General features: G+C 39.1%; 1 protein-coding gene and 1 long non-coding RNA gene across 3 annotated transcripts in view; one reads left to right on the top strand and one right to left on the bottom strand.

Moving 5' to 3' along the window:
- The first annotated feature begins 958 nt into the window (after positions 1 to 958).
- Positions 959 to 16,368, top strand: Sqor (Sulfide quinone oxidoreductase). Of its 2 annotated transcripts, none has more exons than XM_080282135.1 (12): positions 959 to 969; positions 3,085 to 3,195; positions 3,715 to 3,820; positions 4,266 to 4,346; positions 5,583 to 5,726; positions 6,123 to 6,317; positions 7,460 to 7,549; positions 9,107 to 9,226; positions 10,370 to 10,556; positions 11,082 to 11,183; positions 14,620 to 14,764; positions 15,064 to 16,368. In XM_080282135.1, exons 2-12 carry the CDS (start codon positions 3,104 to 3,106, stop codon positions 15,119 to 15,121), a joined length of 1,320 nt encoding a protein of 439 aa, XP_080138261.1. In that variant the 5' UTR covers positions 959 to 969; positions 3,085 to 3,103; the 3' UTR covers positions 15,122 to 16,368. The 2 variants fall into 2 exon arrangements, with proteins under 2 accessions (XP_080138261.1, XP_080138260.1); XM_080282134.1 differs by lacking the exon at positions 959 to 969 and adding an exon at positions 1,372 to 1,384.
- A 1,303-nt stretch (positions 16,369 to 17,671) lies between these two features.
- Positions 17,672 to 19,878, bottom strand: part of LOC145412263 (uncharacterized) — a 42,952-nt gene continuing 40,745 nt past the window's right edge. The window contains exon 2 of the long non-coding RNA XR_013899546.1: positions 17,672 to 18,790. This is a non-coding gene — a long non-coding RNA (uncharacterized LOC145412263). The remainder of the gene's footprint in view (positions 18,791 to 19,878) is intronic.

The following is a 19,878-nucleotide window of genomic DNA, read 5'->3' on the forward strand; positions in this document are numbered from 1 at the left end:
TACACGATTAACATGGTAACCATAAACTGCGTCTCATGTAGTCTAGCTAAGAACAATAAGAACCTGGTGCCGAAATTTAGCTCAGAGCCGGATCATCGATTCATTGGATACAACAGGGCGGGCCTACGTGAACACTGACACGGCGTGGTTAAAGAAATGTATTGACAGAAGTATATTACAAACGTGACTACTGAAACAGGGGATGGAATTCGGAAAGAATACCAGGAGAGGTAAGGAAGCACATGATATTACGGAGAGAAAAATACGGTGATTCTCGGAAAGTCTTCAAGAAGTGGGGCAGGTCGAAGGTGAATCAAGAAGAAAGAAAAAGCAACACGTGTAGGTAGTTAAGCTTCAAACTGCAGTAGCGTTTTAGGTATGGGAGCCCTTTAGCACCCTTCCCCTTCCCTTCTCTCTCTCTCTCTCTCTCTCTCTCTCTCCTCTATATATAAGCTACTTTAAGAACTTGAAGAGGATCCAAGTCCTGAAACTGATGTATCTTTTGAATACCGGTACGCAGCTTATCCCACTGAGAGTTCAGTTTTTACTTAGGTTTGTGCGTCTGTGTGTGTGTGTGTTCTCAGTGCCCTCTAACAAAAATGCATCGTATTATGGAAGCGGCTATGAACTTTCCATTATAGGCCTACCCGACATTGCGGTCAAATGAAAATATTCACTAGACCTTGGCTGGAAGGAGGTAACTGGATGAAGTCAAACCACTTGGGAGGTGGGATTGTGAATGTAGAATCCTTGGTAGTTCAGTGAATTTTCAAGTAGCTCTGTGGGCAAAAGATGCCACACACAGATCTGCTCATTGCGAGCACCATTTAAAAAAAAAAAAAAAAAGTACAAGGGCAAACTGCTGAGAAGAGGCTTACGTGTGGGAAGGGTCTTTCCCGGCCGCTTGAGTCTTGACTAATCAGTTGCTCAAGAGCAGCCGTGGACATAGGAGAGTTGTCTTACTCGCAGGTAAGTTCTCATGTAATATTAAGACTGTCGTATAACTAGGACATAGGCACAAGTCTGTGCGTATAATACCGTACTGCATTACAAATAAAACTCTGTTGCTGATTATATGCAACAGGTTACATCTATTCGTCGACTAGTGCTTACTCAAGGTCATTACTGCGCTACTTGTACGTCACTCGCACATTGAGCTACAGTATTTCATACGTAAAAAATCACTGTGTTAGGTAGGGAAGTATTGCTTGTCAGAGCATTCTGTTAAGTATTGGAGCATTCTGTTAAGTTACGTGTGTTTGTATAATGATTTTCAATTATGGGCGTAGTTCAGTAGATGTACCAAATTTTATAATGCCTTGTGAATCTTTCTTGACAAACCGTATTGATTGTTGGCATGCGGTAGATTATGTTGTATATAAAGGTAGACGTGCACATTAAACTGAAAAGTTTATTGCTGTTGAAGGCCATAATGACCAGTTACTGGAATTGGAATTAATGAAGACCCATACTTAATGAATTATAAATTGCATCTGTTTGTATCGATATAATTATAATATGTAAGATATAAATGAATGGAGCCGAAATCATTCTTGTGGGCAAGATTCGGACCAGAGAAAGTTCCCTAACGCCTTTTCCTCAGTGATTTATTTTGTTTCTTACACCGTACTGGCCTCTTGTTTGCCACGCAAGGCATTCCAGTATTACCATACTTTGCGTTAATAACGTACAAAAGGTTCTAACTAGCCATATCCAAAAATAAATCGCTGAGGAAAAAGTAATAAGGAGCCTCCTTACCCGACGAGAATACGGGCCCTGGGATGTTCCCTGACATTGACAGCCAGAGACGATGATAGCATTTCCTCTTATCGTATTTTTCTAGCTGTTACTATTTCCACCTCAACATTTTTTTTTTTTTGTCAGAAGCCTGAAATGTTTCACAGGTCACGTAGGTCGTGTGCTACAGTGTAGTTGTGTAACATTCTTTCAAGTGGCATTACCTAAGTTAATCAATCTTATCTGATTCCAACTCAAGCGGATTACGTGACGAAGATTGAATTGATCACCATGTGATTGTTAGAGTGTGATATAAAAACTTTCCAGTGTAGTTCGTTTTGCTTACATCCTCGGAAGGCATAGAATAAAAGGATTTAATGACTAGATTCTACACAATTAGATACTGTAATGAATATTTTCTTTTTTACGGGTGTGGCAGTTGGCAGGGAAGAGTTATAACTATTTCATCACAGCTGCTTCATTTAGTACTTGATAAATAACGAAAGTGAATTCATTCAAAATTTTCAGTAGTTTTCGGCATGAAACCAATGTTTATTATTATTATTATTTTTTTTGTGTGATTTGGTTTAATTTTGACTTCTATGTCAGTAATAAGTGCTTTTGATAGTATAGGGCTGTCTTCCTTGGTGATCTCAATCATTTAAGGTGGAAAGTCCTAATGTGGCCTAACCACAGTATAATCATGCAAATATTAGCATTTACTAACCTAAACAAGCCTAACTTTATTAAACAAGAGCATACAGTGGGCACTCTTTTCATCAACTCTTGAGAAGACTGTGATGCAAGAGCACTGGTGGGTAGGATTATGGGTAATGTAAGATAATACTGTAAAGGTTCTCCAGCTCCTAGCTCCATCTGCTATTTCTTCTACTTTAAAATTAGATTAGGTCCGGCTAGCTCCCAACATGTGGATGCAGACATACAGAAGTAGAGGTTGCAGAATACTCTGTGTTGTGTTAGTTATGCTTGTGGATTAAGGTACAGGACCATACTACAGTACTATGCTCCAACTCATCCCATCCTCTGGGGGGCGCGGTAGCACAGTGGTAGCGCGCTGGACTTGGGGGGGGCTTGCAAGTTCGAGCCTCGCCCGGGCTGCCGTGCCGGGAGGGGTAGCTCCCTCCTGTAACCCTAGCGGGGCTATATTGTCCAATACAGGGCTTAGCTCGGGGGAACTCCATTTCTCCCATTTTTTTTCATCCCATCCTCTGTGTACATGGAAAGTCAGGGTTAGGATTATGTTGACTTTTCCACTGTTGTCCATTATAACTGTTAGGTACAGAATATTTTTATATTTATATATAGTACAGTCAAAGTGTGCTTCAGGTTTCAGGTCACCTTCGCCATGCTGCTGACTCGTTCATTTCTCCTGTGCCGTAGTTCACAGTTAGCTGTTCAGAATGCTGCTTTCTCAACCACTTGCAGAGCTGAGAAGAGGTGAGTTGAGAAGAGGATTATTGTTGTGGCCTCAGACTTAACTGAATGTTAACCTACCAGGGAGCAGACTGCTTGCTGAAACTGCCTTTCTCCTGCAGTCCACATTTCTCCATTCAGGGACTTAAATATCTCTTCTCTGCTTAGCTTCTCAGGATATCTCTAGTATATGATTCCTGTACAGAATGCAGTCTCCTATAGTACTCTGTTTTGTTTTAGTTTGGGGTTTGAATTTCACTGTACCATGATTAATTTACTGTATATGGTCAAAATTATGCATTCATATTGAATACAGTATATGTTTATTGTGAAGATGCAACACTTTCTGAGTATGTGTATACCTGCACCTGTTGATGTTCATTGCAGCTAGGTAAGAACTGGAACACTATACAAAGATTTTAACTGTATGACACACTACCTTTTATTGTGCTCTATTGCTGTATTTACTTCAATCAGTTTAATGGCAAGAATCATAGTATAATTATGCAGAGGGAAGTCCTGTAAAATCCCCTGTATCTACAGCTATCAGTTGCTGGTGGTGGGTGGGGGTGCTGGTGGTTGTGCAACTGCCGCCAAGTTCTCATCAAAGCTTGGCAAAGGAAAGGTTGCTGTGATTGAGCCTGCTGATGTAAGTTTTCATATCATGATAAGCTTTTCCTAGTACCGTATTAAGCAGTATATAATGTCAGTTGTGATGAGTATATTTCCATTTGTAGTGAGATTGGCATGCCAAATAGAAAATGAGAAGTACATTGACATAATTCCAGCATGTCAGAGAATGCTTACAGTCAGGGTGCTAAAGAAATCCTATGAAAGGGAAATTGAGGATACTTTGGTAAGAGGGAGACCATTAATCGCCGTTGTACCCAATATTCTAGGATGGGAAACGAGGGCCTGATGATGATATTTTTTCTCCTGAAATTATAATTTTAACTCAGATTTCTTTAGTTTCTGTGCATACATGCTTCAAGAAATTCTTAATGTCATAGAGTTGATGTTCAATACCTTTAACTAAAGTTTCATTTTGCCTAATCATAAATTGAAATACTTTTTTTTTTTTTTTTTTCCCCCAGATGCATTACTACCAGCCAATGTGGACCCTAGTGGGAGGTGGCATGAAGAAGCTGGAGGACTCTGGAAAACCCATGAGCCAGGTTTGTCTAGTACAGTATTAAGTTAGATAGAGAAATTGAACTGGAATGTGTTTGTGGAAGTACATGTATGGTAATAACTATTTTTTAATTGTTTACTTTTATGAACAGTTAGTTCCATATACAAATTTCCAGTTGTTAGTGTAGACTTAGTAGTTAACCCGAGGATTGCAAGCCACAACTTAGGCTGGGTGGCGTTGCATTCCGAGCCACAGCTCAGGTTGTGTTGGCTGTGCATCACCGTAAACAACTCAGCCCCTGCACAAACTTACGCATGGCGCTACTGTACACAAAGATGGAAAGCGAGATTTTTTTCTTTTCATCAGGTAATGCCCTGGATATTTATCTTCAAGTTTATTATAAACAATTTTATTTATTATTTATTTTTTTCACTACTCCTATACATAAACTTATGCATGGCTGTACACAAAGATGGAGGGAGATTTTTTTCTTTTCACCAGTTGGTGTCCTGGATGTTACTCTTCAAGTTTATAATAAACTAAAACAGAAAAAAAAAAACTTTTTTCCTTTGTTTTTTGCACACCATGGGGTGGGATAAAAGAGTAATTGCACAATCCATGGGTTAAGTGAATAGCTTAGGGAACCAGGTAAAGGTAAAGATGGGTTATATGCCCAGAAGCATTTAAAAATATGAAGTTTGGAAGAGGAAACCATATTTGTTCCTAACTACATCAGCTGTAGGACATCTTTTATTCTGTGTTTTTGTCACAGGAATTTTAGTCTGTTTTGAAGAGATTTTTCAAACTGCAGGGGATAGATTTAACTTTCAGAAAACACTTCAGTTGTTATCATAGCACAAGGCTTATGTGGATATGAAACTGGCAGACTGCATGGTGAAAGGAAGGTTCCCTTTTCCTGCAGTCTGCCATCCTCTTTTAAGGGAGCATAAATTTATGGGGCATTTGTTTAACCAAGCTGCAAATCTGTATGGTCAAGCAGTATCGATGCCACCACATAGACACCCCTCTCCAGCACCAGCGTCTTTTAGTACAACGTGTTTAATTTGTTATTCCTTCATGAACCTCTCAAGTATGACAACTGTTTATTAGGCTAAGTGAGGTCATCTGGCAGCAGCAAGAATTAAACAATAATGGTGTCATTATAATGTAAGGGTAAAGATGCAAAATTAAATCCTGACAGTCAGACACACGTCATATATATTGTAGATGTGTTGTTTAGCCAGCATCCTATTTATTTCTCATTATTATCATATGACAGGTGCTGCCAAAGAAAGCTGACTGGATCAAGCAGCGTGTTGTGAGCTTCAATCCTGAACAGAACACTGTTAGAACAGAGGATGGCCAAGATGTGGGTTATGAATACCTGGTGTTGGCTATGGGGCTGCAGCTTAACTACCACCAGGTAAGTTCACCTGCATTTTACTGTCAGTATTATCGTCTCAGTAGTACTATTAAGTATAGTTAAGTGTACAGTACATTAATATTGTTTTACTTCTACGAGGCCATCTCTTTATGCAGCTACATTAATATTCAGTATCACATGTCCATCCCTATTAATGGTACCTTCAGCAGCCCACATCACTGTGACCAGTTGTGCACTAAATCTTTTACACTGCTGTCACGCCACCCATATTTTGTTTACTAGGTTATCATCAGTATTTGCTCATTAGATTTTAGTGTGCTGGTTCAGTTAGACAGCATCCTTTTTGTATAATCAGAAGTTCTCATACGCAAAAGCGTTGTTAGTAATTTACACCAAACCTTTTACATTTCGGCATAATTCTTTACTCATCTTCAGATCAAGGGACTCCCAGAAGCATTTGAGACTCCTGGGGTGTGTTCGAACTACTCACCCCTGTATGTGAATAAGACCTTGGCCAGTTTGGAAAACTTCCACCAGGGTAATGCTGTATTCACCTTCCCAGCCACCCCTATTAAGTGTGCTGGTGCCCCACAGAAAATCATGTACATCTCAGAAGAGTACTTTCGTAAGGTAGTTAGATACATATGCCTGTACATTTATTACAGCCATCCAGTGTTGCAATGCATGTTAGTAGTGTACCTGACAATAACCTCCAAATTTATTGGAGTATCTTATATTTTAAGAAAATTAACCCATTAACTGATTGGTGTAATCTTTGTCTATTTATATGAAATTTCTCTTAGATGGGAAAAGAGGTCTGGATGATGATGATAAAGATCATGATTATCATAGGTAGCTGCATGTAATTCAACATTTTGTTTTAGCAAAATGAGGTAAAAAAAGAGGAAAGGTAGAAGTGGGGGGGGGGGGAAAGCAGGATTGGAATCTATGGCAGTTTAAGAAGGAAAGGCAGGAGTGGAATAATGCAAGTTGATATCAGTAGTTAGTGGCATTGTTGTGCTTTCTTTATTGTTGTTCATATATTCCAGCATTTCTCATTATCCTGTTGACCTGCCTCTCTGAGTAGGGTTGTAATAAAGGCCATTGAGTGTTAAAGTAACATGCAAAAGTGAATGTCCTGTTGACTGGCTTCATATGAATGTTGATGTGTAAGATTGGCCACATGTAACAACTCAGTTCCACCTAAGATTTTTAGGGTATTATAAGTAAACTTGCATGCAGGTATCTTGTCTTGCAAAGATGCTTGTGGAATTGTATCATTGAATAAAAAGCAATTAATTTTCTCCATTACTGTAAGCTTAGAGTCAGGTCGTTGCTGCAGTTTGAATTTTTATAACTTACAGATTACAGTTTATAATGAAAATATCATGCTAGGTATATGAAAATATGACTTATTTTCGGTAATGTGTCTTACAACTATATGCTTGCCACATATTGCGGATTTTTCAGGTTACAGATTACTGGATTGACCATGTTTCATTGTAACATAATCATAAAGTTTATAGAAAGGCTGTGGTGCAAAGTTTCTTGTTGAGAATGACAGTTTTTACCATACTGTACATAGTAGAAAAATGACAAAATTTTCATATAATGTATTCATTATAGCTATATATTTCAGGTTTCATCTGGAATCATGTTCAATAAATATTTGAAGGTATGTGATAGGATAGATTCTGTATATTCTAATTACAATGAAAGTTATTGGAAATCTGTACTACCGTATGACTGTAATTTGCTATTTTTTTGACCAGCATGGGAAGCGAGACAAGGCAAATATCATCTACAACACATCCTTGCCAGTTATTTTTGGTATTAAGAAGTATGCCGATGCCTTGTGGGAGGTGAGTGGTATACTGTGTGCCTGTACTGTAGAGCATATATTTATGGTACGGCCATTTGTGTTGTGCTGACAAAATTAAAATAAGTTACCGTAAACTGGGGTGAATTCGGACTTGGGGCGAATTCGGTTATTATTGCAATTAAAAGTTATTTAAATTAATTAACAATTAATGAATAAACATACTAGAAATCTGTTTGTGCCCAATTATTTGTAGTTCTTTACTGTACTTTTGTGTATAAAGATAATTAATACATCACGTGACACATACCAAATATATACTAAAAAGCAAACATATAAAAAGAATAAAATTCGTAACAGCGGCAAACTTTCCATGGCAGAAATGTTAATGTATAGATGCAGGAAAATCTTCGGTGCCCAGATGTAGTTTCATGTGTAGTGTGAAAGTCCAAAGTAAGTAATTGGTGTTATCTTCCCAGTTAATCTCCTAATTGAGCATTTAATGAAATTTTTAAAATTTTATTGCAAATTGGAGTCAGGTCGGACATTGGGGTGAATTCGAACAGGGGGAGTATGAACGAAAAGTAACACTTTTTACAACGTACAATTGCCTATAATTTGCCAGATGTGGATATTGTGTGTAATTGGGTTCATATGTGTCATTTACAGGTACTCTCAAGAGCTTTTATGATACTACCTGTTTAAGCAAGGTCATCCAATGACTCGAACATTTAAGAATAGAACTGGTGGAGATCAAGGTCCTTATCGCAGTGAAAAAAGCAGTAAAAAAATTGGTAAAGCCAAATAATCATGTTAAATATCACCTTTAACTAATTTTCCATTAGTCTTCCAAAAATGATTTCATTAGTCAGAAATGATTAAGTATAAACAGTACTAAGGTTTGTAGCTAGATTTATATTATCTACATGTGTTCTAATATGTTTTATTTAAACCAAGGAAAAAAATAAAATTGTTGTGTTTGTATCTCATTATAGTCATTAGCTTATTGTGTCAGGGAGTGACATTATTTTTGTACTGGAAGAACATTTTTTTTAAGCCCCAGAACATCCGAAATGGCCCCACACATGGCCGAGACTAAACTGGGAACCCAAGGTAGTCATCTGCATTCATTTTTTATTTATGTACGAATTTATACTATGTGTCCGAATTCACCAAAGTTTAAGTACAAATTCGAACACTCATTACTATATTTGCTATAATTATATATGAAACATTTTACATTTTTTACTGCTATGATTCGATACCCTAGTGGACCAGCCCCACATACAATACTTAAGGTCTTGGATTGAATTAAAAACTAGATTACGTGGCATAAAAAAATGAAAAAATCGTCCGAATCCACCCCAGTTTACGGTACTTATTTTTGTAAATATATATATAAAACAACTTTAGTATGATATTAAGTAATCCAGAATGGTTTGTTATTACATATAGTGTTTACTGATATTTGGGTAGGTTGTGAAAGAGTTCACCACTGCAGTTTACATGTATAGTACTTATAAAACAGCTTGGATATGTATGACCTAAACTGATTCTAAAATGACTTGGTATTATAAGTTGTTCATTGATGTATGAGCAGGTTGTGAAGGCACGTGACATCACAGTGAACCTCCGTTCAAACCTGATTGAAGTTAAACCCGAGTCCAGAGAAGCTGTTTTCCAGAACCTAGATCAACCAGATGAGCTCACAACTTACGAGGTAAGCATTTCCATTGGATGTAAGACATTCTTTTATCATAGGACTGGGAAGAGATCGAGCTGACTGGATGAATGTTGTGAGACGTGCACGGTCAGGGATTTGTCACTCGTTTTTAACGTGACAGCATTCAAATTGACTCTGTCGGATATGATTATGTGAAGCTACAGAATGTGGTGAATGTTTTTTGATGTATCCTATATAGCCAGGATTCCAGGGGCTTGAATGATGAATGAATGGAAGCGTGACCCATTGGATTGGGCAAACTTGGGCTGTCTGGACATTGCTACTCCTCTTCCTGCCCTAGGGTGGGAAAGGAGTTCTGGATGATGATGATGATGATGATGATGTAAATTAACAACAGCAAAGGTGCCACTGTATTTTCTTCTAACATATCTTTATTTAGCAGTAAAGTATATATATTACTGTACCATAGTAATAACCAAACCTGAGGAAAAGTAAATGGTGATGTCACAAGGGGAAGTATGGAATAGGCCATTACCACTAGCCAGTTACCTGTTATGAGACTGTTGTACCCTCAGTTGTGTGTTTGTTCTAACCAGACAATTTTCTCGTGTGTTTGTTCAAACCGGACAGTTATCCCATAACCCTTTCTGCTCAGTTGATAGCTGGGTGTAGGTGAAGTGGATGATCAGTTTGATAAGTAACCAGAGAGATTCATTCCCTCTTCATAATTAAAGGCCATTGAATTTCATGGAACTGCATCACAGTGCTTGTATTCAAGTTGTGATAGTGACCCAGTTGCATTGTGCAAAAACAATGTAAAAAATACTGCAGTGGGTAATATGGTGCTAGCTATTGCTGTTTATTGCTTGCAAAATGTTACTCAAGGAAAATAACTGGTCACTCATCTTAAATATCTGGACTAAGTAATTTAGCCCATGGCCTCTGTGCTCTTGCACCAGATTTGGGATGATGAGTGAGAATCATCAGAGGAACAATTAGTTAAATTTGGAGGCAAAAAAAGGTCTTAGGTCAGGGTCATAAAAACATGAAACAGAGGATGGTGCCACAGTGACAGGTATGTATGTACTCTTTGAGTGCATCTTTGTGTGTGTGTGTGTGTGTGTGTGTGTGTGTGTGTCAGATTGGGTATTGGAGAGTAATGCCTGTAATGTCTTATAGTATGAGATGCTGCATGTGACGCCACCCATGAGCACACCAGACGTATTACGAGAATGCCCCAAGCTGGTGGATGCTGGGGGGTTTCTTGATGTCAATAAGCACACATTACAGCACATCAAGTTCCCCAACATCTTTGGTATAGGTGACTGCACTAATATACCAACTTCCAAGACTGCTGCTGCTGTTGGTATGTCACTGAGCTGGTGTTTTTGCTGCAGTTCTAAAATATAACTTCTGATATATGACATGAGGGATTTAGTAATGTATTGATTAAGTACCTTGTTGCTGAATAAGGAAGAAGCGCAGTGATAAGTGAAGATATTTCCTCTAGCTGTTACCATAATCACTTGTGTTTCACTACCAACACAAAATACAGTACATCTCAAGGAAAATGTACAGTATTACCAGTATATTGTCATTGTAATGCAACCCCTCACTACACAACACAGTTAGACACATAGCTGCTCACCTCATGCTCCTCATTCTTACATCATAAACAAACCTAAAACATAAACTCATCCAAAGATCTCTAAGAACACCTAGCTGAAGAGGCTGGTTTCTTGCAGTCCACTAGGTTCACATCCATATGAACTTGGGGCCATAACAATGAAAGCATCATTACTACTGCCACTAACAACTGCAGTTACAAAACAACACCACCACCACCACCAACAGCAGCAACAAGGCTGACATATATCCATATTTTTGTCAGCGGGTCAAGTTGGGGTGCTGCGCAAGAATTTATCAATGGCCATGCAGGGTCAAACACCTCGTCACCTCTATGATGGCTATACCTCCTGTCCCCTTGTCACAGGTCAGTCATGCTTAGATATGACTTAAATTGTTGGTGTTATAAGAAGAATGTTATTTTTATTTGTTATTCAGTTAATTATGTGAAACACCTCACCATTGTGATAGCAACACCTGTCCCTTTGTTACAAGTCATTCACATCAAAGATATGGGTGACAGGTTCATTTTTGAATTATCTGGTACTCATGTCTGGCAATGTCACCCTCACTTCAACTCAGACTAGAATTTTGATGTCATCTACAGGAGTTATTCTGTATCTTGTTTCACAGGTAAATTCCATTGTTTTCCTATCCCCTTGGTCATGAAAACTGATTTTGTTATGTAGTGTGTTGCATTTTCTCTAAGGGCTCATTTGTTTTTATGAGCAGTGGGTAGCAGCAAATCCAGAAGGAAAACCTCAAGTGAAAACAAAACTCTGCACCCTAGGCTGGTGACAGAAAGGGTTTATGGGTATTAAATTCACCCACATTATTTGTTGTGGCACACTGGTGACTGGAGCAACATGATATCCATTGTTGTTATTAGTATGTACAGGTGAAAAAAGGACTTAACATACATGTGTATGCTGTATGTCTATTTGTCCTATCTTTCTGTGCCCTGAAATAATCATTTCATGATATCATTTTCCTCATACTGTACTTTTGAGAACTGCTTCCAGATATACTGTAATAATTTACAGTACAGTACAGTACAATATCATTTGTGCTGTTACCTCTTCTGTTTCCTTGAGTAATGATAATCTCAGTTCTATTGGCAGTTTTCTCAGGGTCATCTAGATCTGATTATCAGACATAAGATATTTCATTAGCTTCCCAACATCCTTAACATTTATTTATTTACACTCAATCCTCCTAAATCGCGTTTTCGTAAAGCACAGATTCGTAAATCGCGGCTAAGTGGCCGTCAGACTGCCGGCAACCTTAAATCACTGTTAAGTCATGAAAATTGCGGACCTAGGCACCCAAGTGAGCCTTTTCCAAGGAGAACCATAAACCGCGGTATTCGAACTGAAAATTGCAACCAGACAACCAATCACTGTGCATCCCTGGTGGCAAGTGTTCATATTAATGCCGCCATGTTGTTGTTGTTCTTGTCCCATCAGTCCACACACTACAGACCGTCGCCGTGGAGTACGAGAGCTACCTGCCTTTTTTGTGCAACTTTCCCCTGCCTCCTACCTCCCATGGCCCCTCCCGACCCCCAGTGAAGCTCTCTAAGCAGTATGGCGTCAAGAAGCTGCCACCGTTGTTGTACAGTCAACGTTTGGAGCTCATTCGTCATGTTGAGAAGGGAGAGAAGCTTTCAAAGCTGACGAAAGAGTTTGGGAAGAACGAGGCTGTTATAGAAGACGACAAGCACTTGGAAAGGTAGACCAACTGTGAAGTGAATGTGCAGGAACGTGGCGGGCCTTCAATGAAGGAGCTTGGTGATTTGCTTGTTTACGAAGACTTAGCCGAGGAGACTGTGAAATCCATTGAACGTGATGAGGAAAGGTGTAGGGAGAGTATTGGTTACCTAGAAAATGCTGTGCATTTTTACAAGGACTTGCATAATCGCAGAGTTAATGAGAGACATCAGGAACTCATCACCCACTATTTTGCCTGGGTAAGGGCAGAAGCTGAGCCTGAACCACAGCCTGGCCCTTCATACACTGAGGACATGGATGACATAGGATCTGTCATCACTGAGGCTGACTTTGAGGGCTTCCTGAGGGAGGCAGAGGTGCTGGAGATGGGAGAACAGCATGAGGGAGCACCCCCACCTTATGCTGAGAGGTTCTAAGTTCTTCCCAGCATCACCCCACTCCATTCACTTAAGCAGTTTCATCACAGGATTAAGGTGAGATGCCTTAACATTGCTTATTTCTATTTAATACATGCACTGAATATTCCTAAATTTGTATGTTTGTGTTTGATGGTGCCTAGATAGGTGTAGGTAGGGTGCTTTGGGGGCAGGTTGGCCAAAGTCCAGACCCAAATTAATTTTTCACATTAGAGTTAAAATATATATAAATAATTTGGTTTTACGCCTGGTATCCTTGAAGTGCTAAGGCGTGTTCCTGGGTAGAGGACTTTTGGACTGGAGTGTGTAGCATTTTATGACCGGATGCCCTTCCTGCTGTCTACCAATGACCCTTGGGTGGATTCGATCCTCCGACCCTTCGGTCAGAGCGGAGCAGTGGTCCAGACTCAGATTGCTGCGATTTACGAGGATTGACTGTATTTATTTATTTTTTTCATTTTTCATGTAAAGGTGTGTATTATCTGCATTGAAGTGTTAGGTGGCACCATGAAGTTCCTGAAGATTGGCAGCAAGATTTACTCATGTTGACTGAGGATTTACCTAGTTTTTAATGTGTAAAATATTGATGAATACAAATTAAAAATACCACCATGTATGTAGGAGTGGGGGCACTCACCATCCACTCAGTCATTGTAGTGCTCCTTTCTTCCATCCTTCTTTCTTTCCTTCCTCTCCTGTCAATCTTTCCTTTCTCTTCTGTCAATCTTTCCTTCTGTCAATCTTTCTTCTTCCTTCTGTCTATGGGTGGCTCTACACTGAGTGACAAGCCAAATGGTTTCCTGTACACCAGGAAACCATTTACTACACTGGGTGGTAACCATATAACCAGATTATGGTGCCTGGTGGTTTAGTGGGTAATTAAGGTGCTCCAGTCATATTGAGTCAGTGCAGGTTCATATCCAAGGGATGGTTGGGGTTTATTGCTCATGTAATGCCACTCAGGAATGAGTGAGGCTGGTCACTCTCATCTTAAATGTCAGGACCAACGTCCTGGACTCCTATGCTTCTCATAGGGCAGGGGTTCCCAACCCATTACCCCATTACCCCATTTTCCACACCTCCCTTCACTCATTACCCCTCATTGCTTATGTTTCCACAATTGCATTTTAGCTGCTTAACATTTTGATGCCCAGATTTTAGTTTGAATGTAGGACTTAATTAAAGGTTAGGCTAAAACCAAGAGAGTTATTGCAAGGAGTAATTTATTTTTATTATTAACACTGATACCAAATAAACATGACTTTAAACATTCATCTCTGAATTTTAGTATAGGTCTGAAAGTCTATCATAACTGGTATGATTTTTAGATTTTTTTTTTTTTTTTGTTACCTCCCCCATTACCCTTCACAAAAGACCAAATTACCCCACTTGGGGTAATTTACCCCAGGTTGGGAACCCCTGTACATAGGGCAACACAGGATTAGATGATGATGATGATGATGTGTTTTGGTTTTGTTGCAACTATATTTGCAGTAGCTTTAGAATCTATGAGGAACCTTCACTACAGTAGTTACATAGTGTAGTTCTAGGATTTTCACAGCATTAAGATGTTTATGCAACTGGCATTTTTTTTTTTTTTTTTCCCTTCATATGCTTCTTCAAAAGAATGAGTTAATCAGTAAATATTTTTCCACAGGATATTCAAAGTGCATCCTTGCGGAATTCGACATGGATGGGAATCCTTTGGAAACCTTCCCCATCAACCAGGGAAAGGAGCGTCGCACAATGTTCCATCTGAAGAAGGATATGATGCCACCCATGTACTGGCTTGGCATGTTGAAGTAAGTTTATTTTACAATGGAAAACCTTTTTACAAAAAATAATTAATTAATGAAATAATGGTCTGTTACCACAGCTTTCCATGCATGTATGTATTTGTCTTGCACTAGTTTCCAATGTAAGCTGTTGATGAAATGATACAGATACAGCTGCATGCTTCAATTGGCAAATAAGTTGATGATTGAGACATACTTGCTTATGGTATATTGTTTTAATATCATAATGAAAACAGAATAGTTGCTTGTTAAGCTTTTCATGTTTAAAACTGTCAGTTCTACACTTTTATTTATTTTTTCTCCAGTGGCTATTGGGAGGGACCAAAGTATCTCCGCAAGCTCATGCATCTTGGCATGAAGTAAACTTCCACACCTGCTGTGATTTTGAATTTGGTATTTGTATATAATGGGAGGTAGTAACAAAAGCTAGTTAAAGGCACCTGTTCACATAAAGATTCTGTAGTACACAATTAAAAGCATGCCAGCAATAATTTCTTAAAGTGTCAACAAATATCAGCATCTTAGGCTAAATGCCAGGACCAACTTGCCTAGCCCCGGGCTCCTACGCTTCTCGTGGGACGACATAGGATTGGATGATGGATTGATGGATGTCAGTAAATGCCAGTTAAACTGTACAAGGATGCAGTGCCTCTACTATAATATTCACTCATGTACATCATTATTAGCTCCAGTGATTGCTCTCCTTCATTTTGTTTCACTTCGTTTTTGAAGGCTCCAACGTGCTTGCATGTGTCGGCCTTGGTCACCTGGTGGTGGCTTTCCATGCTGCTCAGTCTCTGGCAGCTTCCCTATTTAGTTCCATATCCTTGAGGTCACACCCAATTACCTCATCTCAGGTCTATTTCAGTGTACCTCTCCTACTCTACCCCTAACATTAACACTTATCACTTTCAGCACCCAATTATCATCCTGCCTCCTCTCCACATGCCCAGACCATCTCAATCTGCCCCTCCTCATCACAACACCAATACACTTCTGTCCCATCCTGCCTCTCAACTCTTCCATTGTAAACCTAGCCCCCCCTAGGCCTCACACTGAGGGACACACTGCAGATCCACCTGACCATTGTCATTTCTGTACATTTGAGCCTGCGAATATCCTCTTCCTTTACTGCCCAGGCCTCTCTACCATACAGCATTACATTCCTAACATATGCCGCATACAAAGATCCTTTAGCACAGAGGGAGAGCCCTCTCATTGTCAGGAGAGGCTACAGCTCCCTGAACTTCTTGCAGCTACTCCTTATTCTAGCCACAGAACAAGCTCCAGCTCTACCTCCAGCCCATAAAATGTCTCACAATAACAAAACTCTTCCACACGTTCAAGAGACTCACCAGCAAGTTCAATCCTAGCATGCCTGGCAGTCTCCACATGCTCTCCTGACACACTGCATATATGAAATCAGTATTATCCAGCAGTCTACCTCTAATACCACTAATATTCTTATGTACTCACTTATCACAAACACAGCACAAGATGGAATTTCTGTACTTCCCACGCTCGTGTCAAATCGCACATGGCCATTCCCCCTCTTCTTTGACAGTACTGCTCCCATCTCAAGATACCATCACTCCTTACAGTGACAATCTCTTAACACCTTCAGGATGGTGATGTTTGCGAATGCATGACAGTATTATTTAGTTTAGGAGATATCTTGTAGTGAAAGTCATAGATACAGTTTATTAACCCTTTCTCATTGATGATGTATTTCTTGTTTTATTCTCATTAGCTTCAGGCAGTTTTATTTAGCATAAGGTAGATCTCTTGTAGTGAAATAATTGATAATAAGGCAGTGTTTGATTCTGTAAGTTAAAAAAACATCTTTCCTAAATTGATTGAAATTGTCCAGAGACAGTAAGAATAAAATTTATATGTCACATGGGTAGTGTGAGGAATAAGGACGGAAGTTTAGAAGATGAAGTGCTTTAAAGGGTGCAGCAGGGAAGAAAGGTTGCTGATCCTTTAAAAGCAGTGATAAGAAACAGGGAAGTGAGCATAGAAGTAAAAAAAAAAAAAAAGTTACTGCATGATATTACTTTATTCTGATACCATCTCTAATGTAAAGAGGTGAAGCTTGGACCTTGTTGAAAGGACACAAGTCAGGAGTGGAGCAGTGGAAATGAGTTTTTTGAGAAAAGCATGTGGAGTTACATGGAGAGACAGACTGACAAATGAGGAAGCGAAGGAGCGTTGTGGTGTGGATGTCGATATGATAGAAAGTGTTAGGAGAAATGCATTGAGGTGGTTTGGCCTCGTGGAGAGAATGGAGAGCAAGAGACTGAGGGGATTGTATGTGTGTGAGGTGGAGGGGGGAGAGGGGGAGAAGACTGAGGATGAGATGGAGGGATGGGGTGGAGAAGTATATGAGAGAGGGGCGAGTGAGGTGAGGGGAGGGCAGGGAAATGGCAGGGGACAGCACAACATGGGGGCGATTTGTTTGTGGTCATTCCCTACTTGATTAAGGCGTCTGGCTATAGATAGATAAAATACCAGTATGTCATTCGGTTAAAGGAGATAACCACAATGAGGGATCTTTGCTGAGCTGAGTACAACTATTTGTTTATCTGGAATGAAATACAAATTACTTCATGGTAGTGAATGCATTAACAGCATGTTAGATACAAGTAGTTCATGGTAGTATATTACTCTGCATTTCAGTGCAGTATTCTGTGATATATGTATATATGTATTGTAAGGTGGTGGATCCCAGTACGGTACTAAATATTTGCAGAATATAGTAGCTAAATGTCTGGACTGAGTAGCCTAGCCCTGGCTCGTGCCATGCCTGATGGATCAATAATAGATTGGGTGATGGATAGCTGAATAAGAATGTGATATCAGTTTCCTTATACTAATGCTAAGTATGCTAAGGAAAGAAATGCATGTTTTAAAATTATATTTAACAGTAAACTGGGAGCAGCCAGTCTTCTGTAACTGTTTTTGAGATGTATGAGTCTGAGTCTTGGCAACTGTAATCTGGATTATGTAATAGTGGGTAACTAACTTATTATATGTCTCTTGTGGGATTACTGGACTAAAAAGTTTCAAGTTTCCTTTTAGAGCTTTGGAACTTGAACACATGTAGAGCACTTGGCCCTGAGATTATGAAAGGGAAAAGTTGTATATGGGTAATGTTTTAGTTGGTAGAGTACGTCTGTAAATGAAAAAACAAAAAAAAAATGCCTTGAAGGATAGATCTGCTAGGTAGAACTAGGATTCCAGGGACCTTATTAATGAGTGAGCAAGTGTCTGGCGCCCATTTCATGCAGCATTCTGTTAGTAGTTCTCTGTTTGTTCTCATTTTCCTTGCTCTCTTTACCCTACTTCACCTTGTCTTTCAAAGGTAAAGTGATCATGATGATTAGTATTACCCCTAAGTTAAATAATACCTGTACTCCATGTTACAGTATACAGTATGTAGGTTGTTGCCAACTGAAAGGTGACCAGTTGGTCACAGTTGTGAGATCCTTTTCATTAGAGATTTAATTATTTAACTCTTTCATTATGATATCTTCAGTATGATGATATCTTTTTTGAGGGACAAGATTATTTGAAATTATATTAAAAAACTTCAGAAGGATCTCTAATAGTGAAGGGATAGATGAAGAGTGTATATAACAGTGCTAGTTTGAAAAGTCTTCTGTAAATTAAATAAAAGTTATTTGGTAATGTTAAGAATTAGTGAAGGAATGTGTCATCTGTTGGGAGGAGTTCAGCCCTTCACTTTGAGGAAGTACTTATATGTGTTGTAGCTCCAGTTAGATTATTTTATTCAGATTAGGTGTGATCACTAATATTAAGGGGACTATTGAAGCCTCTATTTAATCCTTTCATTTAAAAAAACAACCCTTAAGTTTTAACTAAGACATGGAGATAACAAAAAAAATAGAATAAATAAAATACAAATCATAGGATTGAAGAGGTTAGGGGGCTTTGCTACTTTATTTTTGTAATTGATAAGATTTTTTCAAATTGTTTTTTGTAATGCTGTTTATTCTCATATTTTTGCTCCTTATTCTGCTATTTCCTCTACCAGTTTGTTCCTGTTTAAGTGCCAAAATCAAGAATTCCAAGACTGCATTTAATAATTTATTGATTGGTTGATTACTTATGTAAAGAATTCTGTTCACTTAATTTTGTTGTCTGCAAAGTTTGTGGGAATACTTTCAGAAGTACTGTACTTGTATGTTCTGTATAGTGATGATTTTAATGTATATATTTACTTCAAAACTTGTTAATCAGTTGGTGTTTGTATTTCAAGCCCTCTCGTGGAATGTACAGTAGTACCATAATTTGGTTTTCAAGTCAGGTTCCCTGCCTCACCCCACCTGTGGGTGAGATAAAGAGGCAGGATGGTAATCATGGGCTTTGAGTTTGCCCTGTTGTGTGGAGGCTGACCATATTCTAGTAAGTATCTGTGAAACCAACTTTACATTGACCCATTGACAACTTGGGCCCATAGACTTATTCTCATCAGCTTCAGACGATTTCTGTAATCCCTTTTATTACAGTTTATATAGCTTATTAGACTGTATGACTACCTGTAATTTTCTTTTATTAACGTGTATCACTATCCAGTCACTTGATGTAGTGCTGCTTTGGGTGTCTGCCCTTTTCTCTCTTCCATCCTTCCTCTTCTGTCTTTCTTTCCTTCATTCTTTCCTCTTTCTTCTGCCCATGGGTGACTTTACACTCCCTCTTCTTTCTCTCCTTCATTCTTTCCTCCTCCTTCTGCCTATGGGGAACTCTACACTGAGTGACCAGCCAAATGGTTTCCCGTACACCAGGAAAACATTTACTACACTGGGTAGTAACCATATAACCAAATTATGGCACCTGGTGGTTAGTAGGTAATTAAGGTGCTCCAATCGGATTGAGCCTGTGTAGGTTTATATCCAGGGGGTGGTTGGGGTTTATTGCTCACATAATGTGACTCAGGGATGAGTGAGGCTGGTCACACTCATCTTAAATGTCAGGACCAACTTGCCTAGCCTTTGGTTCCTATGCTCCTCATGGGGCGACATAGGATTGGATGATGGATGGATGGAATAATGTGTGTTATGGGTCCATGAATGATGGGCCTATGGGAGTTAGAATTG

The sequence above is a fragment of the Coenobita brevimanus genome, chromosome 92 (genome assembly GCF_032717465.1).
Source record: "Coenobita brevimanus isolate Jiangsu-jjx chromosome 92, ASM3271746v2, whole genome shotgun sequence".
In the NCBI taxonomy this organism is placed as follows: domain Eukaryota; kingdom Metazoa; phylum Arthropoda; class Malacostraca; order Decapoda; family Coenobitidae; genus Coenobita; species Coenobita brevimanus.